Source organism: Mesocricetus auratus, unplaced genomic scaffold (assembly GCF_017639785.1).
Source record: "Mesocricetus auratus isolate SY011 unplaced genomic scaffold, BCM_Maur_2.0 Super-Scaffold_100026, whole genome shotgun sequence".
NCBI classification, from domain to species: Eukaryota; Metazoa; Chordata; class Mammalia; order Rodentia; family Cricetidae; genus Mesocricetus; species Mesocricetus auratus.
In genome coordinates, this window is record NW_024429207.1 from 17,038,904 (window position 1) to 17,058,668 (window position 19,765).

Sequence of the window (19,765 nt, forward strand, 5' to 3'; positions counted from 1 at the left end):
ACCAACCTTTCTGGCCAAAGCGACACAGGCCAAGAGAATAATAACATGAATAAACATCCCATAGAAAACAGTGTGCTCTGGGAATGAGAGCACAGGACCAATTATGGGGCAGAGAAGGAAGAGGGTAGTGGGTATAGGCAGGAGTTGGTGCCCAGAGAAAACATTAGATTTTCACAGGGTTACTTTGAAAGACTATTTCCTTTGTGTGTGCGCACACATGATTCAGCACATATGTGGAGGCCAGTTTCTTCCTTCCACCTTTACATGGGTTGTAAGGATGAAACTCGGGTCTCTGGGATTACTAGACGAGCGCCTTTACCTGCTGAGCTACAGTGACGTTTAAGCATCTCACAGATCTGTCTTCAGCTTCTGGAACAATCCTGGAGGGCTAGAGATGGCCCAGTGGTTAAGAGCACTGGAGGACCTGGGTTCAATTCCCAGCACCCACATAGTAGCTAACAACTGTCTGTAACTCCAACACTCTCCTCTTACAGACATTCCTGCAGACTAGACATCCACAGATAAAATAAGCAAATATCTACCTAAGGGCTGGAGAGATGGCTCTGCAGTTAAGAGCACTGGCAACTCTTCCAGAGGACCCAGGTTCAATTCCCAGCACCAACATAGTAGCTAACAACTATCTGTAACTCCAACACTCTCCTCTTACCGACATTCCTGCAGACTAGACATCCACAGATAAAATATCTACCTAAGGGCTGGAGAGATGGCTCCTTAATTAAGAGCACTGGCAACTCTTCCAGAGGACCCAGGTTCAATTCCCAGCACCAACATGGCAGCTCATAACTGTAACTCCTGTTCCGGGAATCCAACACCCTTACACAGATACACATGCAGGCAAAACACCAATGCACATAAAGTAAAAATAAATAAATGTTTAAAAATCTTTACTTAAACAAACTCCTATATATCAACCCAATTGTCTTCAATGAAAACAAAATGGTAATCCTTTTGATAATGGGATTGGATCTTGTCTAGGAGAAATTTTAAATCCATGGTTGCTGGCTAAGGACCTCTGAAATTAAAGCAAGAGAAATTCATGCCCGCATCATCCAGCCAACTAAGTAGCGAATGCAGGTGGGTAGGGCCAGGAGAGTTTTCATATAAGAACATTTTTAAAAGGTACCATTGTGACAGAATACGTCTATCCTACTGAATGGTCCCAAGAAACACAGGAATTGGTACTTGACGTCCCAGAGTAGACAAAGACTCCTGAAGATCAGTTTTTAAACCACTGTATGTAAAGTCATGAGTTTACAAGAAAACTTGATACTTTAAGTGTCCCTAAGAAGGGAATGAATGAAAGACAAAGAGAAAGATTCCATAGAAAGACAGGAAGCTACACATAGATTCAAAAGCTTCTCCCAAACTGACTGTGCTCTAATCACTTAAAGGTGTGTCTTCTAGTAACTGAACATCAAATATCATCATTTCTCCCAAGTGACTGTCTAGATTTCATTCTTTTTAGTTCTTACAAGATCTTTCATAATTAGGACAATTACTAACAAATACTGACAATCACAGAAAAATATGATAGAGGAAAAATCCTGGGGTTTTTTTTGTCATAATGTAAAGAAAAACACAGTATTGTCAGTTTTCCCAATATTCTGATATCTCTGCTATTTTTGGAGGGAAAAAAAGCCAAAACAAATATTCTATGTGTGTTGTAAAAAATAACTAATGGCATATTTCTCAATATAGATATGTGTTCTTACAAGCTTTCTTCTCCTTTCTCAACTTGAAAAACCCTTATAACCTGGTGTGCCAGCCAGGTGTGCCTCATCTGAAAGGCAAATGGGGAAACAGGCTCCGCCCCCTGCTTATTGCTCCAGTCTCACTGCCAGCTCTTTTTATGCAATAGATGAAGCTGGAAGATTAAGAGCAGGGGTGAGGGTAAAATCCTGCTAGCCTCACTGTATTTCTAACAGAATTCCTCGGCCCCGTTTGGTCCTTGTTCAATTACGGCCTTCCCTTTGTCAAGCATGACGTCAGTTTAATTCACACTCTTGTCTCTGCACTGAGCAAGAACTGGTCTCAGAGAAGGGTGGGAGTACAGAGCTCCAAACCACTTTGCACGGCTTAGCAACGTGAGAAAGAAAGTGTCTGGCTTCCATGAGTAAAATACAATGGCAAATCCAAGATATACACCGAGGCATCCAGCAAGTCGGGGCCTGTGACAGGATGCCAGATAATCAAGCAGAGTGGCTGACTCCGTTGGCTGGTAACCCAATATGGTGGCCTTTTTCAAGCTGAAGAATTAAACCTAGATCGAGGGCAACAGAAAGACTTTACCTTCGGAAACATTGGTATCCTATTCCTCCCTGACACTATCACAAGCTGCATTCTGGTTGGCACTCCCACTAAGACAGAGATCAGAATAGCATTCACTCACCCCCCTCAGGCTCCCCTGTCTGGTGGGGGGTGAGACAAGCTCCATGACACTATTGTTACAGGATTTTTGCCAAAGATGCTTGTGCTACTATCCACCAAGTAAGCCCACACACAAATGAGCTGTTAATGAACTACAAACGATGAGGAAACAGTTCTAGCTAAAGACTTGAGACTAATTAACCAGGATAAAAAATATCCAGGCAAAGCAGAAAAAGACCAGGAGTTCCCAGGGCAGTTTCCCACAGGCAACTACTCTGGAAAACACTACACTGACGGACACCTGTCATTCATTACACGTTTGCTCAAACCCACGGGAATAAATACCCAGGGCGAGCTCTAATGTAAGCTAGGAAGTCCAAACGAGGCAGGGCTCGCTCCAGAGGGTGGAGGGAGGAGCAAATGGCCTGCACCTGCACACAGGATAATGGATGAGGACTGGGAGGCCATGCATATGTGAGGGAGGGGGCAGGCGGAAAACATCCATACCCTGCTGATCCGTCTTGTGCATCTTTAAAACTCTCTTTAAAAACTCTTCTTTCTTTTAAACCCCAAGCCCAGTCCTCAAACTCTCTTACTGGCCTATAACTGTTTACAAAAGAAATGGACAAAAGACAAAGGCCAAAAAGATGACTCTATTAGGAAACATTCCCTAGGAGACTCATGGTCTTTCTTTTCTTGCTTTCCCTTCTGTTACTTATAAACCACCATTGGAAAGCCCCATTTATCGGAGAAGCATGTCTGGCGACTTCTATAAAACTCGAAATTGCCAGGAAATATTGGAGGAAATTCCCCTCCGAGAAGAATCCTCTCTGTCCTGAGCTGGCCACGTCTGTACTCTCCAGAGAAGGCGGCATCACAGCCCACTCAACCATCACTCAGCCCAGTTACAGAACATTCTTCAGATTTCTCAAGCAACGCCAGCCCTGACTCTGACTTGCTGGCCACCCAAGGACTTTAAACAAAAGAATATGACCACCGACACAGACTCCAGCTCCTCCCTCTGACAACATGTGTCCAATGGTTATGAGAACAGGGACTCGGCACAGGGCTAACGTCCCCCTCATCCCAGCTTCTGTGACATCACCTGATTTCCCTCCACACAATGCAGCTGACTTTCAAAGAAGAATAAGGGAGACTTGCAGGTGTTTTAAATTTGGCAGTATGAGTCCCCCTATTAGAAGAGAATGACACCGAGTGACGTGTTTCGTGTTGCTTTGGCTTATGCCACGGTCACCCTGGCTCCACCTTGGAAAGCTTTCCTGGAGATCCTATGAGGCTACAGAAACATCCCGCCACGTGAGAAACAAATGTCCCCCAAAACGCAACGTAACACAAACCACCAATCCCAACACCCTTCTCCACCTACCTGGGAAAGCGTGTGGATTGGGGGACCCTCTCTTAAGGCACTTAGAACAGAGGATATGCACAGTGTAGTGCAGTCCAGGCCATTCCTGAAGTAGGACATTCAGTTCCTCTACCAAAGGGGTGATGGCTTGCCACGCGGTCCATATATTTGGTAATGATGCATGGCTAGCAATAGACAGGGTGTCTGGCTGCAGGACCCCCTTGGCGGGTCGGTAACTCACCACCACAGGAACTTTCCCTCTATATGCAAAGATCTGAAATTTCCCATCCGACCTGTGCACCACGTGACTGTTGATCTGGACACTGTAGCGGGCAAACAATCCAGGTGGAAAGGTAAAGGGAAAACTATATTCGATCTGCAACTGTTCGGCCACAAAAGACTGCCCAGCTAGGTTGGTCCCATTGATCCAGGCCTCTGCGTGGGGCACCTCATTCTGGACGTAGCATGGGAACTTGTACCAAGCTGTGGAGCCATTCAAAGGCTTGCCTTTGGGTTTATTGAGGCAGTAACACAGTCCCATCTTCTCCAACAGCTCCAGTAGGAGCTGCAAGTCCTGCGGGGCCTGGACATGAGGCTTAAGCAGCAACCGAATGACATGGGCTGGAAGGAGCCCATGCAGCAGAAAGCCTTCCACATAATGATGAAGCTGGGTAGCCCGGAGTGGATCCTGACCCGGGGTGGGCACCGCTACAGTGGGGAAGCCTTCCCCCTCTCCCTCGCCCTCTCCACTGGTCCCCAGGAGCAGTTTATGCAGCAGCAGTGAAGCATCTCTCTGGAAGAAGACATTGAGGATGTCAATGAGGCGGGTGAGGTTGTGGAAGACATGCTCCTTGAGGGCCGGGCTATCCTCAAAATAGAGCAGCTTGCCGCTCTCATGCAGGTAGGAAAGCGCACTCTGCAGCCGGTCCTCCGTCAGCCCTGCCTGCAAACCAAGGCGGGCAGAGTCCCACCAGCTCAGCCACAGTCGCTGTGCCTGAGGCGGCTGGAAGTGCAGCTCCTCCAGCACCTGCCAGGATCGAGGCAGGACTCTGTGTAAGTTGGGGAAGATTTCTCGGTGCTCAGCTACAGAGAGCAGCTTGTCGCGAAGGCGTTGCAATTGGTGGGGGTCCCTGCAGCTCACAGGCAACACGGGAGAGAGGATCTGCAACCGGTGGTTAAGCAGGTATTGAAAATGGGCCTTGCGCCTCCGAAGGTTCTTGTCTGAAACGCCGTAGTAGGCCGCGTGGGGGCTGGCAGAGCGCAGCTCGAAGTCCCGAGCCAGGGCTTCATCTACTATCTTGGCTAGACGACTTAGGCCCTCTGCATCGTGCTTCTCCTGGACGGCGATCTGGCGGTGAATGTCCAGACACTTTTCCTCAAGCTCCCGCTCCCCACACAGGTCCGCGTGCGTGCCCACAATGCACACCACGGCGTGAGGCACCCGGGCCCCCACCCGATGCAAGAAGGTGCCCACAGTAGTAGGAAAGCAGCGAGGTTCATAGGTGGCCAGGTTGACCACCAGCACATACAGGGCTCCTGGGGAGAGGAAGAAAGGCTGTATCACTTCATAGCTTTCATCACCAGCCAAGTCATACACAGTGAACCGCAGGCCCCGGGAGGCATCCGCAGTCCAGCTGGTCACCTCGATGCCCTTGCTCCCAAGGGGAGGGAAAAGTAGGTAGCTCTTCTCCTTGTCCCCTCCTCCTTGGTCTCCCTCCACTTTATCCTCAGTGAGGCAGTGTCGGAGCAGGGTCTTTCCTGCAGCCTTGTGGCCCATCAGGAGCAGCTTGAGGCGGGGCTGCACCGCTGGCTGCGAATGAGCCAATTCCTTCTGGTAAGCTGCAATGTAGGGGATTCCCTTCATGCAGACTTCGTAAGGGGGCTGAATCAGTGGGTTGTCCTTGATTTTCCACAAGCCCACCCGGGAGAGTTGGCCAAAGTTGTCGGGCAGGACAGCGATCTGGTTGCCCTGAAGCACCAACTCCTCCAGGCCAGTCAGCTCCACAATGGAGTCCGGCAAGTAGCGGATGCGGTTATTATCCAGCCACAGGGTGAGAAGCTTGCCCAGCCCGGCGATAAGAGATGGCACTGAGGTGAGCTGGTTGCGACTAAGGTAGAGCTCCTCCAGACCAGCCAGGGGCAGCAGCGCAGCAGGAAACTCCTCAAAGAGGTTGGACGAGAGGTTGAGCATTTTGAGCCTTTGCAGGCGGCTGAACTCGGCGGGCAGAGCCTGCAGCCCGTTGTTGTCTAACATGAGGCTCTCCAAACTGGCCAGCTCGCAGAAGCCGCCGGGCAGGGTGCCAAGCTCGGCCCCACTCAGCCAGAGGATCTTGAGGGCACGCAGAGCACTGATATCCTCAGGTAGGCCTCGCAGCCGGTTGCTGGATACGTCCAGCTCCTCCAGGGCAGCCAGCTGCAGCAGCTGCCTGGGAAAGGCGGTGAGTTGGTTGTGGTCCACGTCGAGGGTGCGCAGGTGGTTGAGGCAGGAGAAGGAATCTGGCAGATGCACTAGCCGGTTGAAGCTGACATCCAGCTCCTCCAGGTGGGCGAGGGCACCCAGCTGGGCAGGCAGAGCTGGCAGCTGGTTGTGGCTCAAATTGAGCTTGCGCAGCTCCCTTAGGGCGCTCACCACCTCGGCACCCAGGACTGTCAACCGGTTGTGGCTCACGTCCAGCTCCGTAAGGTGATGGCCTAGCTCCGCCACTGCAGGGGGCAGCCGGGCAAAGCGGTTCCTGCGCAAGACCAAGACGCGAAGGCTGCCCAGAGCCGACCCCAGACCTTCAGGCACATCCTCCAGGCCGTTGTTCCCCAGGTTCAGCACCTCAATGTCCCCGATGTTGGCCGGCAGCACCAGCTGGGGGGCGTCGGAGGACTCGAGTGGATCGCCTCCGGCCCCCGGGCAGCTGAGCGTGAGCTGGCGCAGGTTGCTCCGCAGCTTCCTGGCGCGCAGGGCGGCGTCCCGCCACAGTCTCACGGTCTTCAGGTTGCCACTGTCCTTGCCAGCCATGGCGGGGCCCCGCGCCGACAACCCTCACGCCGGCACCGGAGCCCACAGCTGCATGCCGCGCTGCACCCCGGCCGGCGCCCGGGCCCTCTGGCTCCCGATGCTCCCGGGCCACCACCCCTGCGCGGCCGGCGGCCGTGGGTCCTAGCGCAGCCAGCGGCCGGGCGCCCGCAGCTGGGGGGCGGCGGCGACGCAGGCAGCTCTGGGGGGCTCCGGGCAAGCGGCGCGGAGCTGGGCTGCGGCCGCGCAACGCGGCTCGCATTCTCCGTGCTCCCGAGCCATGGGCGCGCCGGGCGGCAGGGCCGCCGCCCGCCGCGCCGCGGAGGATGCCTGCTCCTCTTCCAGCTCCGCCCGCCTCGCGCCGCCTGGGTAGCCGACTCCAGCCCCGCTACCCTCGCAGCGGCGGTCCAGAGGCCGGCGGCGTCGCCTCCGCTAGCTGCTGGAGGAGGGCAGCGCTCGGCTCCCCTGCCGGCATGCTGCGGGCGCAGGGCCGGGGCGCCGGGGGGCGGCGGCGTCTCCTTGTCTCCGTTTCCCCGCGGCTCGGGCGGGAGCGCGAGCTCCGCGTCCCCGGCGCTGGCAGGGCAGGATCGGAAAGCTACAGCGCCGCCCGGTGGAGCGGCCCCCACGTGACCGGCGGAGGGCGCCGCTTGTTCCCGGCACCGCCCCGGGGGCGGGAGTTGCAAGGGAGCGCAAACTGACAGGCTTGGGGGTGTCTTGCATGGTGGGGTTAGTGGCTGGGACCTTGTCCCTCTGTGAGGCTCACCGGATGGGATCTTCAAGGTTGGTGTGGGGCTCTGGGGTCCTCGGGTTGGGCTGCCCTGCATCAGGCTCTTTGTTGGCCCTAGGTCTCTAAGGATTTCTTAACCATCCCTAACGCCTAGGATTTATCTGACTTCCGTACTCAGACTCACTTTCCCTTCCCTACACCCTACACCCACACAATTATGTAACAGGCAGAATTCAGGGACCCATTGCCAAAGGAGCTTAGAACGAGAGGATGGTTAAACAAAAGGCAGATAGATGAGAGTGGACAATCTTCAATCCATTTGATAGACAGTTACTGGAGCCCGTGTGTACTAGGTCAACTAAAGCTCATATTTCAACTGCCCTGGTTTGAGCCAGCACCTCTCTGACCTGCTGTGGATGGTTGAGGGTCAGAGGTAATGCAGGATGTCTTGTTTGGGCTCTCCCATTTAGCGTCACAACTGCATGAAACATGCTACCTTTTGACTCCGACATTATTGCTCTGGGGACTCAAAAAAAATGATGGTGGTATCACATATTTTCGCTGTGCTCAATTTGGGTTTGTTTTCCATTAAGAGGAAGTTGGTCTGAGATCATATCTATACTAAGTAATCTCCTCTGAACTTATCAAAGCCATGATACCCATCAAAGACCATGGGTATCACCTCCAACATTGCCTCATGGGTGGTTCATCCCCTTCTCTGAGGAGCCGTTGGCAGGTAATGGCTGGTTGAAAAGGATAGTCACGTTCATTGAGGGCGTGGCCTCCGATAGGTTGCCAATGCAGTTGGTCCCACCATGCAAATAAGGGTAGCACTAATTGGATTCTATAGAGTCTAGACAGCAAAGAAGGAAAGACAGAGGAGAGGAAGAACATGAAGTCAGGATGGAAAAGGGGATGAGAGAGTTGAAGGGAAAAATGGAAGGAAGTAATTATCGATATTCATTGTATACATGTATGAATTTCTAAAAAAAATAGATACAAGAGATTTTTTAAGTAACCCAATAGTTTTCAGCCTCAGGGATTTGAATTGAATTGGTTAAATCCACTGCTTGCCACACTCTAGCTTTACTCCGTACACATAGAACATATACGTGTTCAGCGTGTTTGTTTCTTCCAAGAAAGAAACTGACAGAACAGCCACCCCAATGATAATTAATCACCAAGTCCTGGGCAAGCATCCTGTAATACGAATGCAGAGGCTCACACCTTTAATCCCAGCAGTTGGGAGGCTGAGGCAGGTGGATCTCAGTGAGTTCAAGGACAGCCTGGTCTACAGGGTGAGTTCTGTGACAGCAGGACTACACAAAGAAACCCTCTCTTGTAAAACCCAAGGGGAGGGAGGGAGGGAGGGAAGGAGGGAGGGAGGAAATGAAGGAAGGAAGGAAGGAAGGAAGGAAGGAAGGAAGGAAGGAAGGAAGAAAAAGGAAAGGGCAGTCCCAGGATTAGTCTTGGATACTTCAGGTAAAACTAGTAATTTGGTAGTCAATATTTATCTGCATTTACTCTGAAGGACTTCCTGAGAAACTGAACACTGGAAGATTCCAATATTCTCTTAGAGCTGGTGGTGGTGGTGGTGATGATGGTGGTGGTGGTGGTGGTGGTGGTGGTGGTGGTGGTGTGTGTGTGTGTGTGTGTGTGTGTGTGTGTGTGTGTGTGTTCTAAATCATGGAGGCTGACCCTTTTGTTTTTCACAGAGATAGGAAAGGCCTCAAAGACATTAAGCAATTTATAATCTGCCAGTAAATATTAGGAAGCCTGCACTTGAGCACCCCCCCATGTTCATGAGTGTGATCTCTGAATCTTCTGCTTTTAATAAATGTAATAATCTGAAGTTTTGCCTGAGGAGGAAACTCAGGCAAGACCTCAGTGCCCCGATGCATCTTAAATAGCTCTACATCGGTCCTAAAGTGGTTTAGATTGCATCTAAAAAGCCCTTACTAAGCTGTTGCCCTTTGGAGCCATCAGAGCATTAGTATCCTTCCATTATAAATGTCTTCAGAAAACTCTTCTCCCTTTGATCTCAGAGAATCTGTTTGTTTATGTGATAAAGAATGCTGAGTGGGGTCCAGCCTGTCAGCCTTTAGGTATGCCCCCTCCCAAATCTGGCATAAATGAGGTAAGTTAGCCTGCAAGGAACTATTTTCTACTTGCCAAGTCCTTCAAGATCCCTGTGGCAAGAGAGACCCCCCACATCCCCATCCCAACACAGCTCTAGAGCTGGAACCGAGGGTCTCAGGCATGTGAGGGAAAGTATCTTCCTGGAGCCCAGATAATACAGCGGAAGTTTGGGAGATGCCTGTTCCAGAGTTCCAGGAAGCTGTGTGTGTCAGTGCATGCCTGTTACCCGAGTATCTAAGGACCTAAAGCGAGAGGATTTAAAGTGTGAAGCCAACTTGGGCTACTTGGTGTTTCAAATAAAGAAGAGAATGGAGTTCTTTGGAAGCCAGTCTACTGAAAACTAAAATGGCAAACCGAGAGAAAGAATGTTTTAAATAACAGAAGGGAGGGAGGGAGAGAGGAACTGTGTTATGTATAACTTCTGCCATGCACACCCATCCTGACCTCCTGAGCGCATGCTCCAACTCCAAGTGGTTAATTTTCTGACATGCCCCTCTGCCTTCTAGAACATTTTAGATATGAAAGACCTTAAATTTCAGATGCCATCAGCTTCCAGCCTAGATGGGGAGTTTGGGTCTGGGATTTCCCCAAAGGCTCACATGCTAAAGGATCCGTCCCTAGCCTGGCACTATTGGGAGGTAACATTATGAAATGAGACATGGTTAGACGAAGCGGGGTCCTTGGGACTGTGTCCTCAAAGAGAAGAGTGGAACATCACCCCTCCCACTCTCTCTCTTTCACATGCCAGCTTCCATGAAACGAGCACCCTCCTGTCACCTGCCCCCCTCTCTGATACCCTGCTTTGCTGAGAGCACAAAATCCAGCAGTACCAATTGATCTTGGAATGGACCAAAGTAAAGCTTTTCCTTTGGTAAATTGACCGTAGCAACTGTCAGTGGTAATAACTGGAAGTTGGCTAACACAAATTGGATGAGGCAGTGCTTTCTGCCCCTTCAGGAGGGACCAATCGTGAGCTCATCCTGAGGCCTAGGGATGAACATGGGGCATCACTAGCTGTGTGCCCACATGGATGGAGCCCAGGTTAGGACAAGTAGGAGCCACATTTGCTAGCATGAAGTAGCATGTATACACTTAAGCACATGGAATGTGGGCCTCTGTAGCTACTCCCACATCCTGCAAATGGGGTGCTTCTCCTCGCTCCCTTTTCAGAACACAGCAGTCTCAGTTTGGCAAAGGAAGACTGACTATTGGAAGTTTGTCTGATGCCGTGGATCCAATCCATGAACGTTCTAAAGCCTTCCAGTGTTGGTCTTTTTGTTTAACTTGCTTCTCTTCCACTGACAGTCAGCCCTGGGGCAGCTGCTTTGTGGATACAGTGACATCCCATGAATGGAGTCTTGGCCTAAAGTTTGGGGCATACAGTCTGTTCAGGGATGGAGGGAGAGAGAGAGAGAGAAACAGACAGACAGACAGAGACAGACAGACAGAGACAGAGACAGACAGAGAGACAGAGACAGAGAGACAGACAGACAGAGACAGATAGAGAGACAGAGAGAACGTAAGGCAGTGTCTTCAGCAAGGCCATGGAGATGTGCCTAAACTGACAGGAGCATCCTGGGCATCCCAGATAAAGATTGTCCATTTACATATCTGTCAATGCCAGACTGAATGACAGCCTGCTCTTATCCCTAAATAAGACCAGCCACAAACACCAGTTGCGAGTTCCCATCCTGTCTTCAGCATAGTTGACTCTCTTCCATCATGACAGATTTCTCTCTTGGTCTGACTCACACCCAGACTGAAGTCTCCTTGTTCCACTCCACAAGCTCCATCTCCATCTGGTCATCAGACTTGCTCTCTCAGAGGCCGCTTCATCCTTTCCTTTCCTGCAAATACTTATTATTGAAATGGGAAACTTCTTTTGGATACTGGTTTCTTCCCTTCTATAGAGTATTTGGTGTCCTATTACAGTTGAGGTTTTTTTTTTTAAGAACCCTATCAGCATTAATTATTTCCTCCCAGGGATCAAGTTTGCAATTGGAGTAAGTGCTACCAAATGACTGAAAATACAGAGACAACTGACCGGGATTCCCTGAGACACAGGGAGAGCTTCTTAGGAGAGAACTCATCATCCTGCCTTGCCTGGTCACATTATTCTACCTGCATTAAGAGGCATGAGTCTAAAACTCAGTTAAGCACACTCTGCCATAGAATTCTAATTTTGCCAGTAGCTATTCAACCTTTTTGCTGAAGCGACCTAATGTTCTGGTTCACACAAAACTATGGGGTTTCCCACAATGAGAGACATTCTGGGCTCAAAATCAGGCGACCTGGGATCGGAGTACAGCTGCTTCACCTACTGGGTCTTTAAAGGCAGCTATTTTTTTTCTGCTTTAGGAGTTCCAGAAAACATTGTGCCCCAGAAATGCAGCTCCTCCACTTCATTCAACAAATTTAGGCTCTCCCAATAGTTCTGATTTCACTGACTCAGCGGCTTTGGAGTGCCGAAGTAAAGGTACCCATGGCTGGAGGTTCTGGCTAGCTTTGGAGTATGGAAAGGACCTGCCTGGTCTTGAACTCCCCCTGGAAGTCTGGGAAGAGTGGCTACTGTGTCTCTTTGCAACAAGCTCTGAACTTTTTAGGATGAAGGTCTTTTATCTGTTTCTTTCCCTCTTCCTGTTTTTCCTCAGACAGCCTTCATTTCTGTAACACCAAAATAAAATGGAGATGGTCTATTCAAAATGGTGGAGGTGAGGTTATCTGTGCTATCTTTAGCCAGAGAGGGAGGAACTGTGTTGCAAACCGCTGGCTGTGTCCAAAAGTTACAAGAGAGGAGAAGTATGGGGCCCCACCCTGCTGTCCGTGATGAAGGCAGCAGTCCTCCAGAGGTGACTGCTTGGGTAGAAATGTCCACTCTTGTCCTCATCGCATTGTTAAAAATGAAGGCGAAGTGTTTGAGTCATGCCATGGAAACCCCTGATACTGAGCCCTGATGACTGCAACATCGGGGAGTAACTGCCAGTCTTAGGGGCTGAGGTGTGTTATGAATTTCAATGTCTGCAAGGCATGGTGCTGTGTGGTTTTCATGCCATATTTCATCTAATTCTCACAACTTCTCTGAGAAGTAGGCTCTCCATATCACCCCAGAAATGAACTCAAAGTTACAGAATGGTAGAATCAACACTCAGAGCATGGCAGAGAACAACACTGATCCCTGTGGTTGAGGGTTTGGGGAGGTAGATGTGCCAGACTTGGGTCCCTGAGACCTGGCTGTGTTTGACGTTGGAGGGTGAGTAATAAGCCCAAGGACAGAGGAGAGCTGGCATTGGCTTCAGGGGCCATTGTTCTGGGCTCTTACAGAAAAATTTGAAGAGCATCACTCTGGGCAGGCAAAAACCCATTAAGCCCAATCTCCCCACACTCAGGGTGAGAGCTTGACATCCAGTCCCATTACAGCAAGAAAGGAACACAGACTGTCTGGTAGCTGTTGTTTGATTTGCTTTGCACAGAAGGGATTTAATATGAGTGTCCATATAGCATGCATCTCAATTAAAAGCACAGTTCATAGTCTATATTTTGCTAAGGGTATTTTTCAAACACCAATGGATGAAGCTGAGATGAAAGGCACAGCCCAGGCCTCTCTTGTTTGCACTAATTTTTCTTTTTGGCCTCACCCTTTCTTTCCTCCAAATTTAATAAATCTGCCTCTCATGTGCCATCTGGCTTACATGCAAGCCAGTGCCCATCTGCACTGGGGAAGCAGCCTGAGACTCGTCACCTGGTTGCAAACGGGGAGCATAAACAATGCATCTGGGATGTCAGCTTCTCCAGAGGGCAGAGGCAAGTTGCACCAATATGTCTATTGTTTGCTCTTTCCCTGGGTCTACAGAAAGCAAATTTATCTTGGAATGAGCAGCATTAACCTGAACACCGGCTTGCTCTCGCTTTCTAGTCAAGTGGGAACACAGGGGCTCTCCATGGAGGAAAACAAACAGCCATGTACTTTTGGCATCTGTCGACAGTACTTTCAGCTGAAGATGTTTGGCAGGGGCTAGTTGATTTCCCTGGAGGCCAAAGGATTTATCACATTGTCACCTGAAATTCTGGAACTTTCTCTGGGAACTGTCTCCTCACCACCACCATGTTTACTGGCTGCAGATATTCTTTTCCCGAGAAAAAGAAGGCAAATTGGCCCGGGAAAAGATGAACGGAAAACACCTGTGAGATAGTTGTGGCTAATGAGGCTGACTGTGGTTCACTTTGCACTTTGAAATGACTTTTGTGGGGGAGGGGCGATGGAATGCAAGAGGAGCCCTGAGTCTGCTTTGTGCCAGGTGCCTGTCTGTACCCATGTGCAAGGCACAGTGAGGCATCACTCTCCACAGACCTCACAGTTTTCCACCGGCCAGAGAAAGTCAAGGCGGCTGTAACTTCCACTTACTCCTTCCAAGGATTAATGTGTGTGGCACATGAACTCTATTGGGGATTCAGTGACATGGTAGAAATTACATGAGAGTTGCTGACAGTGAGCCAAATAGATGCTTCAAGATTTTACTTCAATGGGTACAGTTTTTAAAAACACGTCCCACTAAAAAAGATTAATGTGCCTAATTTATAAGTGGGTCACACATTTATAATACTAGGACCTTCTTTTTGAACCTTGTTGTTCTAATTTTTAAGACTTATTTTAAGTGTGTGTGTGTGCGTGTGTGTGTGTGTGCACATGACTGAAGGTGCTTGCAGAGGCCAGAAGAGAGCATCTGGTCACCTACTGAGTGTCACAGGTGGTCTGTGACACAGCTGAAGTAGGTACTGGGAATGTAACTCTGGTCTCTTGCAAGGGTAGTACACACTTGCATTTCCCAGGGTTCTCTAGAGAAATAGAGCCCATAGAATGAATGAATACATATATGAGATATGCTGTTAGACTTCTCTCTTAAAGGTTTTCATTGCTCTGAAGAGACGCCATGACCATGGCAACTCTTATAAAGAAAACATTTAAATGGGGTGACTGACTTGCAGTGCTACCTCTTGCAGACAACAGGAAGTCAACTGACAGTCACACTGAGAGAAGCTTAAGCAAAAGAGACCTCTAAGTCTGCCCCCACCGTGACACACTTCCTCCGACAAAGCCACACTCTAATAGTGTCACTACCTTTGGGGGCCATTTTCTTTCAAACCACCACAGTTTATTAGAGTGGCTTACAGGCTGTGATCCAGCTAGTCCAACAATGGCTGTTTACTAATAGAAAGTTCACGAATCCAGTAGTTGCTCAGTCCACAATGCTGGATGTCTCATCTGGAATCCTGAAGAAGTAGACTTTAATGCCAGTGAACGAATAGGCGGACTTGCTAGCCAGATGAGAGCAACCAGACAGAGAGAAAAGCTTCTTTCTCCTGTGTCTTTATATAGACTGTCCCCAGAAGGTGTTGCCCAGATTAAAGGTGGGTCTTCCCGCCTCCAGAGATGCTTGGCAGTCACAGCAAGTTCCAGGTCAGACAGGGCTACATCAAGAGCAAACAGGAACAAGAAGGGAGGAAGGACAGGCAGAGAGTCCATGGGGGAAGAATGGAGCAGATAAATAACAGATAAGAAAGCAAATAAAACAGAGTCGGGCGTTGGTGGTGCACGCCTTTAATCCCAGCACTCAGGAGGCAGAGGCAGGTGGGTCTCTGTGAGTTCAAGGCCAGCCTGATTTACAAGAGCTAGTTCTAGGACAGCCTCCAAAACAATACAGAAAAAGCCAATAATAATAACAGATAGAAATCATACTCCTCAGGTTTTCTTTTTCTTAGATTTGTTTTATTTATATATTTTATGTATATGGGTACTTTGCGTTTACATTTGCACACCAGAAGGTAGCATCAGGCAGTTGTAAGCTGCCATGTGAGTGCAGGGAATTGAACTCAGAACCTTTGGAAGAGCAGTGAGTACTCTTAACCACTGAGCCATCTCTCCAGGCCCACTTCTCAGGTTTTCAGTGTTTTAGGTTTTTGACTGGTAGTTAGTTATATCCTAACTACATTCTATGTTCTAAAATAGTACAATAAATTCGGCTAGTGAGATGGCTCAGCCGGTAGAGGTATCTTCCGTTGGACCTGATAACTTGAGTTCAATGCCAGGGACCCACGTGTTTGAAAGAGAGCATAGACTCCCTCAAGTTGTCCTCTGACCTATTCAATCTCATTGTGGCACCCCCAACACTACCATCTACACACACACACACACACACACACACACACACACACACACACACACATACACGGAATAAAAATTACAACAAACCCATGCATTTTTACTAGACTGTCTTCAACTTGGGTTCTGTTCTTTGAAGCTAAAGCATTTTAGTTTAGCAAGCCTTGTCTGGAACACAAGTTGCAGTGCTTCCAGCCATATGGTTCAACCAAAGCAGACCCAAGAGAAGTGAGTCCTCTTCCAGCCAGGAGCCGTGTGCTATCTGCTCTGTTCTTACAATCTTTGAACGAGGTAAAGTTAGGAGCGAAGAGGAACTCTGGGCCAAGGCCGCCTCATCTGAAGCAGTCAGAAGAAAGCAGAGTAAAAATGTAAGAGTTCAGTCTAACGCTCAGCCAAGGGTCACCAGACCCTGCATGGCAATTTTTAATCAAGTCAGAGCCACTGTAGAAAATGGTAAGATTCTGGCAATTGAAATAGGGATATTTGAGAGAAACCAGATGTGTTCAGCGCTCCCAAGGCCTGCTTGTGGCTAGCCCATTCCATCCATTCCCCAAGCCTGCTTGAGGGCTAGGCTCTCGTAATGTATGACAGTTTGGGATACACAAGGGGGAAATGCCATGAGCAGCTATGACAAAGAAGATTTTCAATACCTGTGGCAGAATTTATCTTAGAAATATATAAGAATGTCTACAAGCCAATTTGCTGAAGATAAATACTATAGTAGAAAAATGGGTAAACATTTTCATTAGAAGAAAATCAGTAAGCATAGGAAAAATATCGTATTTTGACTCATTACTTCCTTGTGCAGTCTTAAGATGGAGAGCTTTCTCTCTCTCTCTCTCTTTCTTTTTTTAGTTTGTAACATTAAATCTGACAGGGAATATATAACATGTTCTTCGGAAACACAGTGTGAGGTACAACTCTATAGTGTTTGTGTAAATTCAGCATTTTGTTGTTTTTAGTTGCCCCCTGTCTGCTCAGCAGCCATTTGTCCCACGTGGATTCCTCAAAGTGACAACTTAAACCAGTCCACTTCCTGTCACTAGAGCGAATGTCCTGAGACTTTCACTTAAACTTACTACACAGCAGAGGTTTACAGTCTTGAAGTTAGATAGCCACTTTCTAAAGGAAAGAGGTTTACGTCGCAGGCCATTCTGAAGGTTCAAGTGCATGGAACTGAAGTCAGCTTGGCTCGGCTGAGAGCCCCATGGTAGCCTGAATCCCAGTAGTCGGGGCACCTGCTAGATGGAGAGGTGACTTAGTCAGATGGGAAAATTAGAGCATCCGGGCAGTGGCCAGGTTTGCTGTTTCCTGTATTGCTTTGTTTCTTCTCTTTCTGTGGTACTAGAGGTTAAACTCAGGGTCTCATGCATACATCTGTCAAGATCCCTGTCACTGAGCTGGATTCCTACGTGTGTGTGTGTGTGTGTGTGTGTGTGTGTGTGTGTGTGTGTTAATATGTTAACCTTGGGGTGGGGCTGGGGATGTAGCTCAGTTAGTAGAGTGTTAGCCTAACATGCACAAAAACCTAGTTTGCTCCCTGACACTGCATAAACCACTGGAGTGGTGCATGTCTGTCATCCCGGTACATGGGAAGTAGAGAGAAGCAGGAACATCAGGAGTTCAAGGTCATCTTCAGCTGTAGCAGGTTCAAGGCCAGCTTAGGCTATATAAAGATCTGTCTTAAATTAAAAAGAAATTGGCTGAGCCGGGCGTTGGTGGCACATGCCTTTAATCCCAGCACTCGGGAGGCAGAGGCAGGCGGATCTCTGTGAGTTCAAGGCCAGCCTGGTCTACAGAGCGAGTTCCAGGACAGCCTCCAAAGCCACAGAGAAACCCTGTCTTGAAAAACCAAAACCAAAAAAAAAAAAAATTGGTTGGGCATGGTAGCACACGCTTTTAGTCCCAGAATTTGGGAGTCAGAGGCAGGTGGATCTCTGTGACTTCGAGGCCAGCCTGGTCTACAGAGTGAGTTCCAGGACAGCCAGGGCTGTTACATAGAAAAACCCTGCCTGTGGAAAAAAAAAAAGAAAATTGATGGGAAGGGAAACCACAGTCAGGATGTAATATATGAAAGAATAAATTTAAAAACATATGAGGCAAGTTCTCACTATGTTGTCTAGGATGCTCTGAACTCACATTGTTCCCAGGCAGGCCTTGAACTTGCTGTCATCCTACCCCAGCCTCCTGTGTTGCTGGGAATGCAGACTGTCCACTGGCTCAGCAGACCCGTTCTCTTAGAAGAACCTCTTGTAAGAACTAAGTCAGAGCCCCATAAGAACTACCTTAATCTTATCAAGAAACAGCACTCTGGGATAGCAGAAAACCTCCCACTGGAGCTGGATAGATGCCTTAGTGGTTAAAATCACTGACTGCTCTTGCAGAGGACCTGGGTTCATATACCAGCACTCACATGGTGACTTACAAAACCTGTATAACTCCAGTTCCAGGCTATCTGACACTCTCTTCTGGCACCAACAGGCACTGCACATATGTGGTGCACAGATATATATATATACAGACAAAACTCACATACACATGATGATGATGATGATGATGATGATAAAGACCTCATACTAGATCAACATATTAAAGACCCACCAAACCTTAATATGAACCTCAATGAATCTCAAATTCATCACTGGATGTCCCTCATCACAGGAACCCATGGCAGACATATTCAAACTCTAGCAGAAGCCATGTTTAGTCTTACCAAATTGGCATCGACTTTCAAACACCCAATGTTCATAAGGGAATAGGAAAAGGAATACATTTATATATTGTAGGTGGGAGTACATGTTAATACATCCTTGTAGAAAATATTAGTAATATATTGCAAAACCCTAAAAAGAATTTCAAAACTAGAGATGTATTCAAGGATCCACACATAACAGTATCAAGTAGAGAAAAATGAAAATACACAGGCTTCCAACAGTAAGGGTTAACCAGACATCAGCATGGACACATGATAGAGCTGGTGTCCAGAGGGTTCCTCTGTAGATCAGTCAGTGGAGGACACATGCCTAGCAGGCAGAAAGCCCTGTATTCTGTTCCCAGCACCACATTAAAAACAAAAAGGATTTCTTAGAAAATTTAATCACTTGAAAACATCTATCTTGTAATATGTGTTGAAAATATGCAGTTTTCCATACAACACATGACTATACTTTGATCTAAAATGGGAACATGTGTTATTGTATTGTGTATGTATAGTCATAGAAAGAAGCCCCCAAAAAAAAACCACATGCATCAAATGTCACTTTCATTTCTGCTTATTGGAATTACATCAATTTTATTCTCTTCTTGTATTTTACAGTTTCAATAGTAGGCACTATCTTTATCATCAGAATAATTGCTGGGTTACCTTGCCCAGCCTTGATGCAGGGGGAGGAGACCAGTCCTTCCTCAACTTGATGTGCTATGCTTTGCTCAAGACCATGGGAGGTCTGCCCTGTCTGAATGGAGATGGAGGGTGAGTGGGTGGGGAGGGGATAAATGGGAGGGGGGAGAGGAGAGAGGGGGGAAACTGTGGTTGGTATGCAAAATAAGTGAAAAAATGTTAATTAAATAAAACTTAAAAGAATGCATATGAGTCTGGAGAGATGGCTCAGTGGTTAAGAGCACTGACTACTTTTCCAGGGGACCTGGGTTCGATTCCCAACACCCAGATGGCAGCTCACAACTGTTTGCAACTCCAGTTCCAGCAGATATCAGATGCGTTCTCCTAGCTTCCTGCATGCGCTACACATGTGTGGTGTACAGACTTACATGTAGGCAAAACACTCATACACATAAAATAAGGTTTTTAAGAAATCTTTCAGAAATACACGCAGCAGCAGACATATATTTTGAGTAGTCACTGAAATCCCTTTTTCCGTGTAATGCTGCATCTCTGTGTTTCAGTTCGTGATTGTTGGAGAGCGAGTGTGTTCGTAGGGAAAGCTTTCTCTTCCTGGAATGTCAGTCTAAGCTTCCTCCGTGGCC

The 19,765-nt window shown here is 48.2% G+C and overlaps 1 protein-coding gene and 1 long non-coding RNA gene across 6 annotated transcripts in view; one reads left to right on the forward strand and one right to left on the reverse strand.

Moving 5' to 3' along the window:
• The window catches only part of Mfhas1 (malignant fibrous histiocytoma amplified sequence 1), an 85,803-nt gene extending 78,451 nt beyond the window's left edge, over window positions 1–7,352 (reverse strand). For 2 of the 5 annotated variants that reach the window (XM_040731722.1, XM_040731723.1), the window contains exon 1: window positions 3,776–7,351. In XM_040731722.1, coding sequence (XP_040587656.1) covers window positions 3,776–6,761 — 2,986 coding nt within the window. In that variant the 5' untranslated portion in view covers window positions 6,762–7,351. Of the gene's footprint in view, window positions 1–1,237; window positions 2,282–3,775 lie in introns of those variants that run through there. The other 3 variants (XM_040731724.1, XM_040731726.1, XM_040731725.1) reach the window with 2 other exon arrangements.
• The window catches only part of LOC121134101, a 34,764-nt gene continuing 20,989 nt past the window's right edge, over window positions 5,991–19,765 (forward strand). Inside the window, exon 1 of the long non-coding RNA XR_005871127.1 lies at window positions 5,991–6,115. This is a non-coding gene — a long non-coding RNA (uncharacterized LOC121134101). The remainder of the gene's footprint in view (window positions 6,116–19,765) is intronic.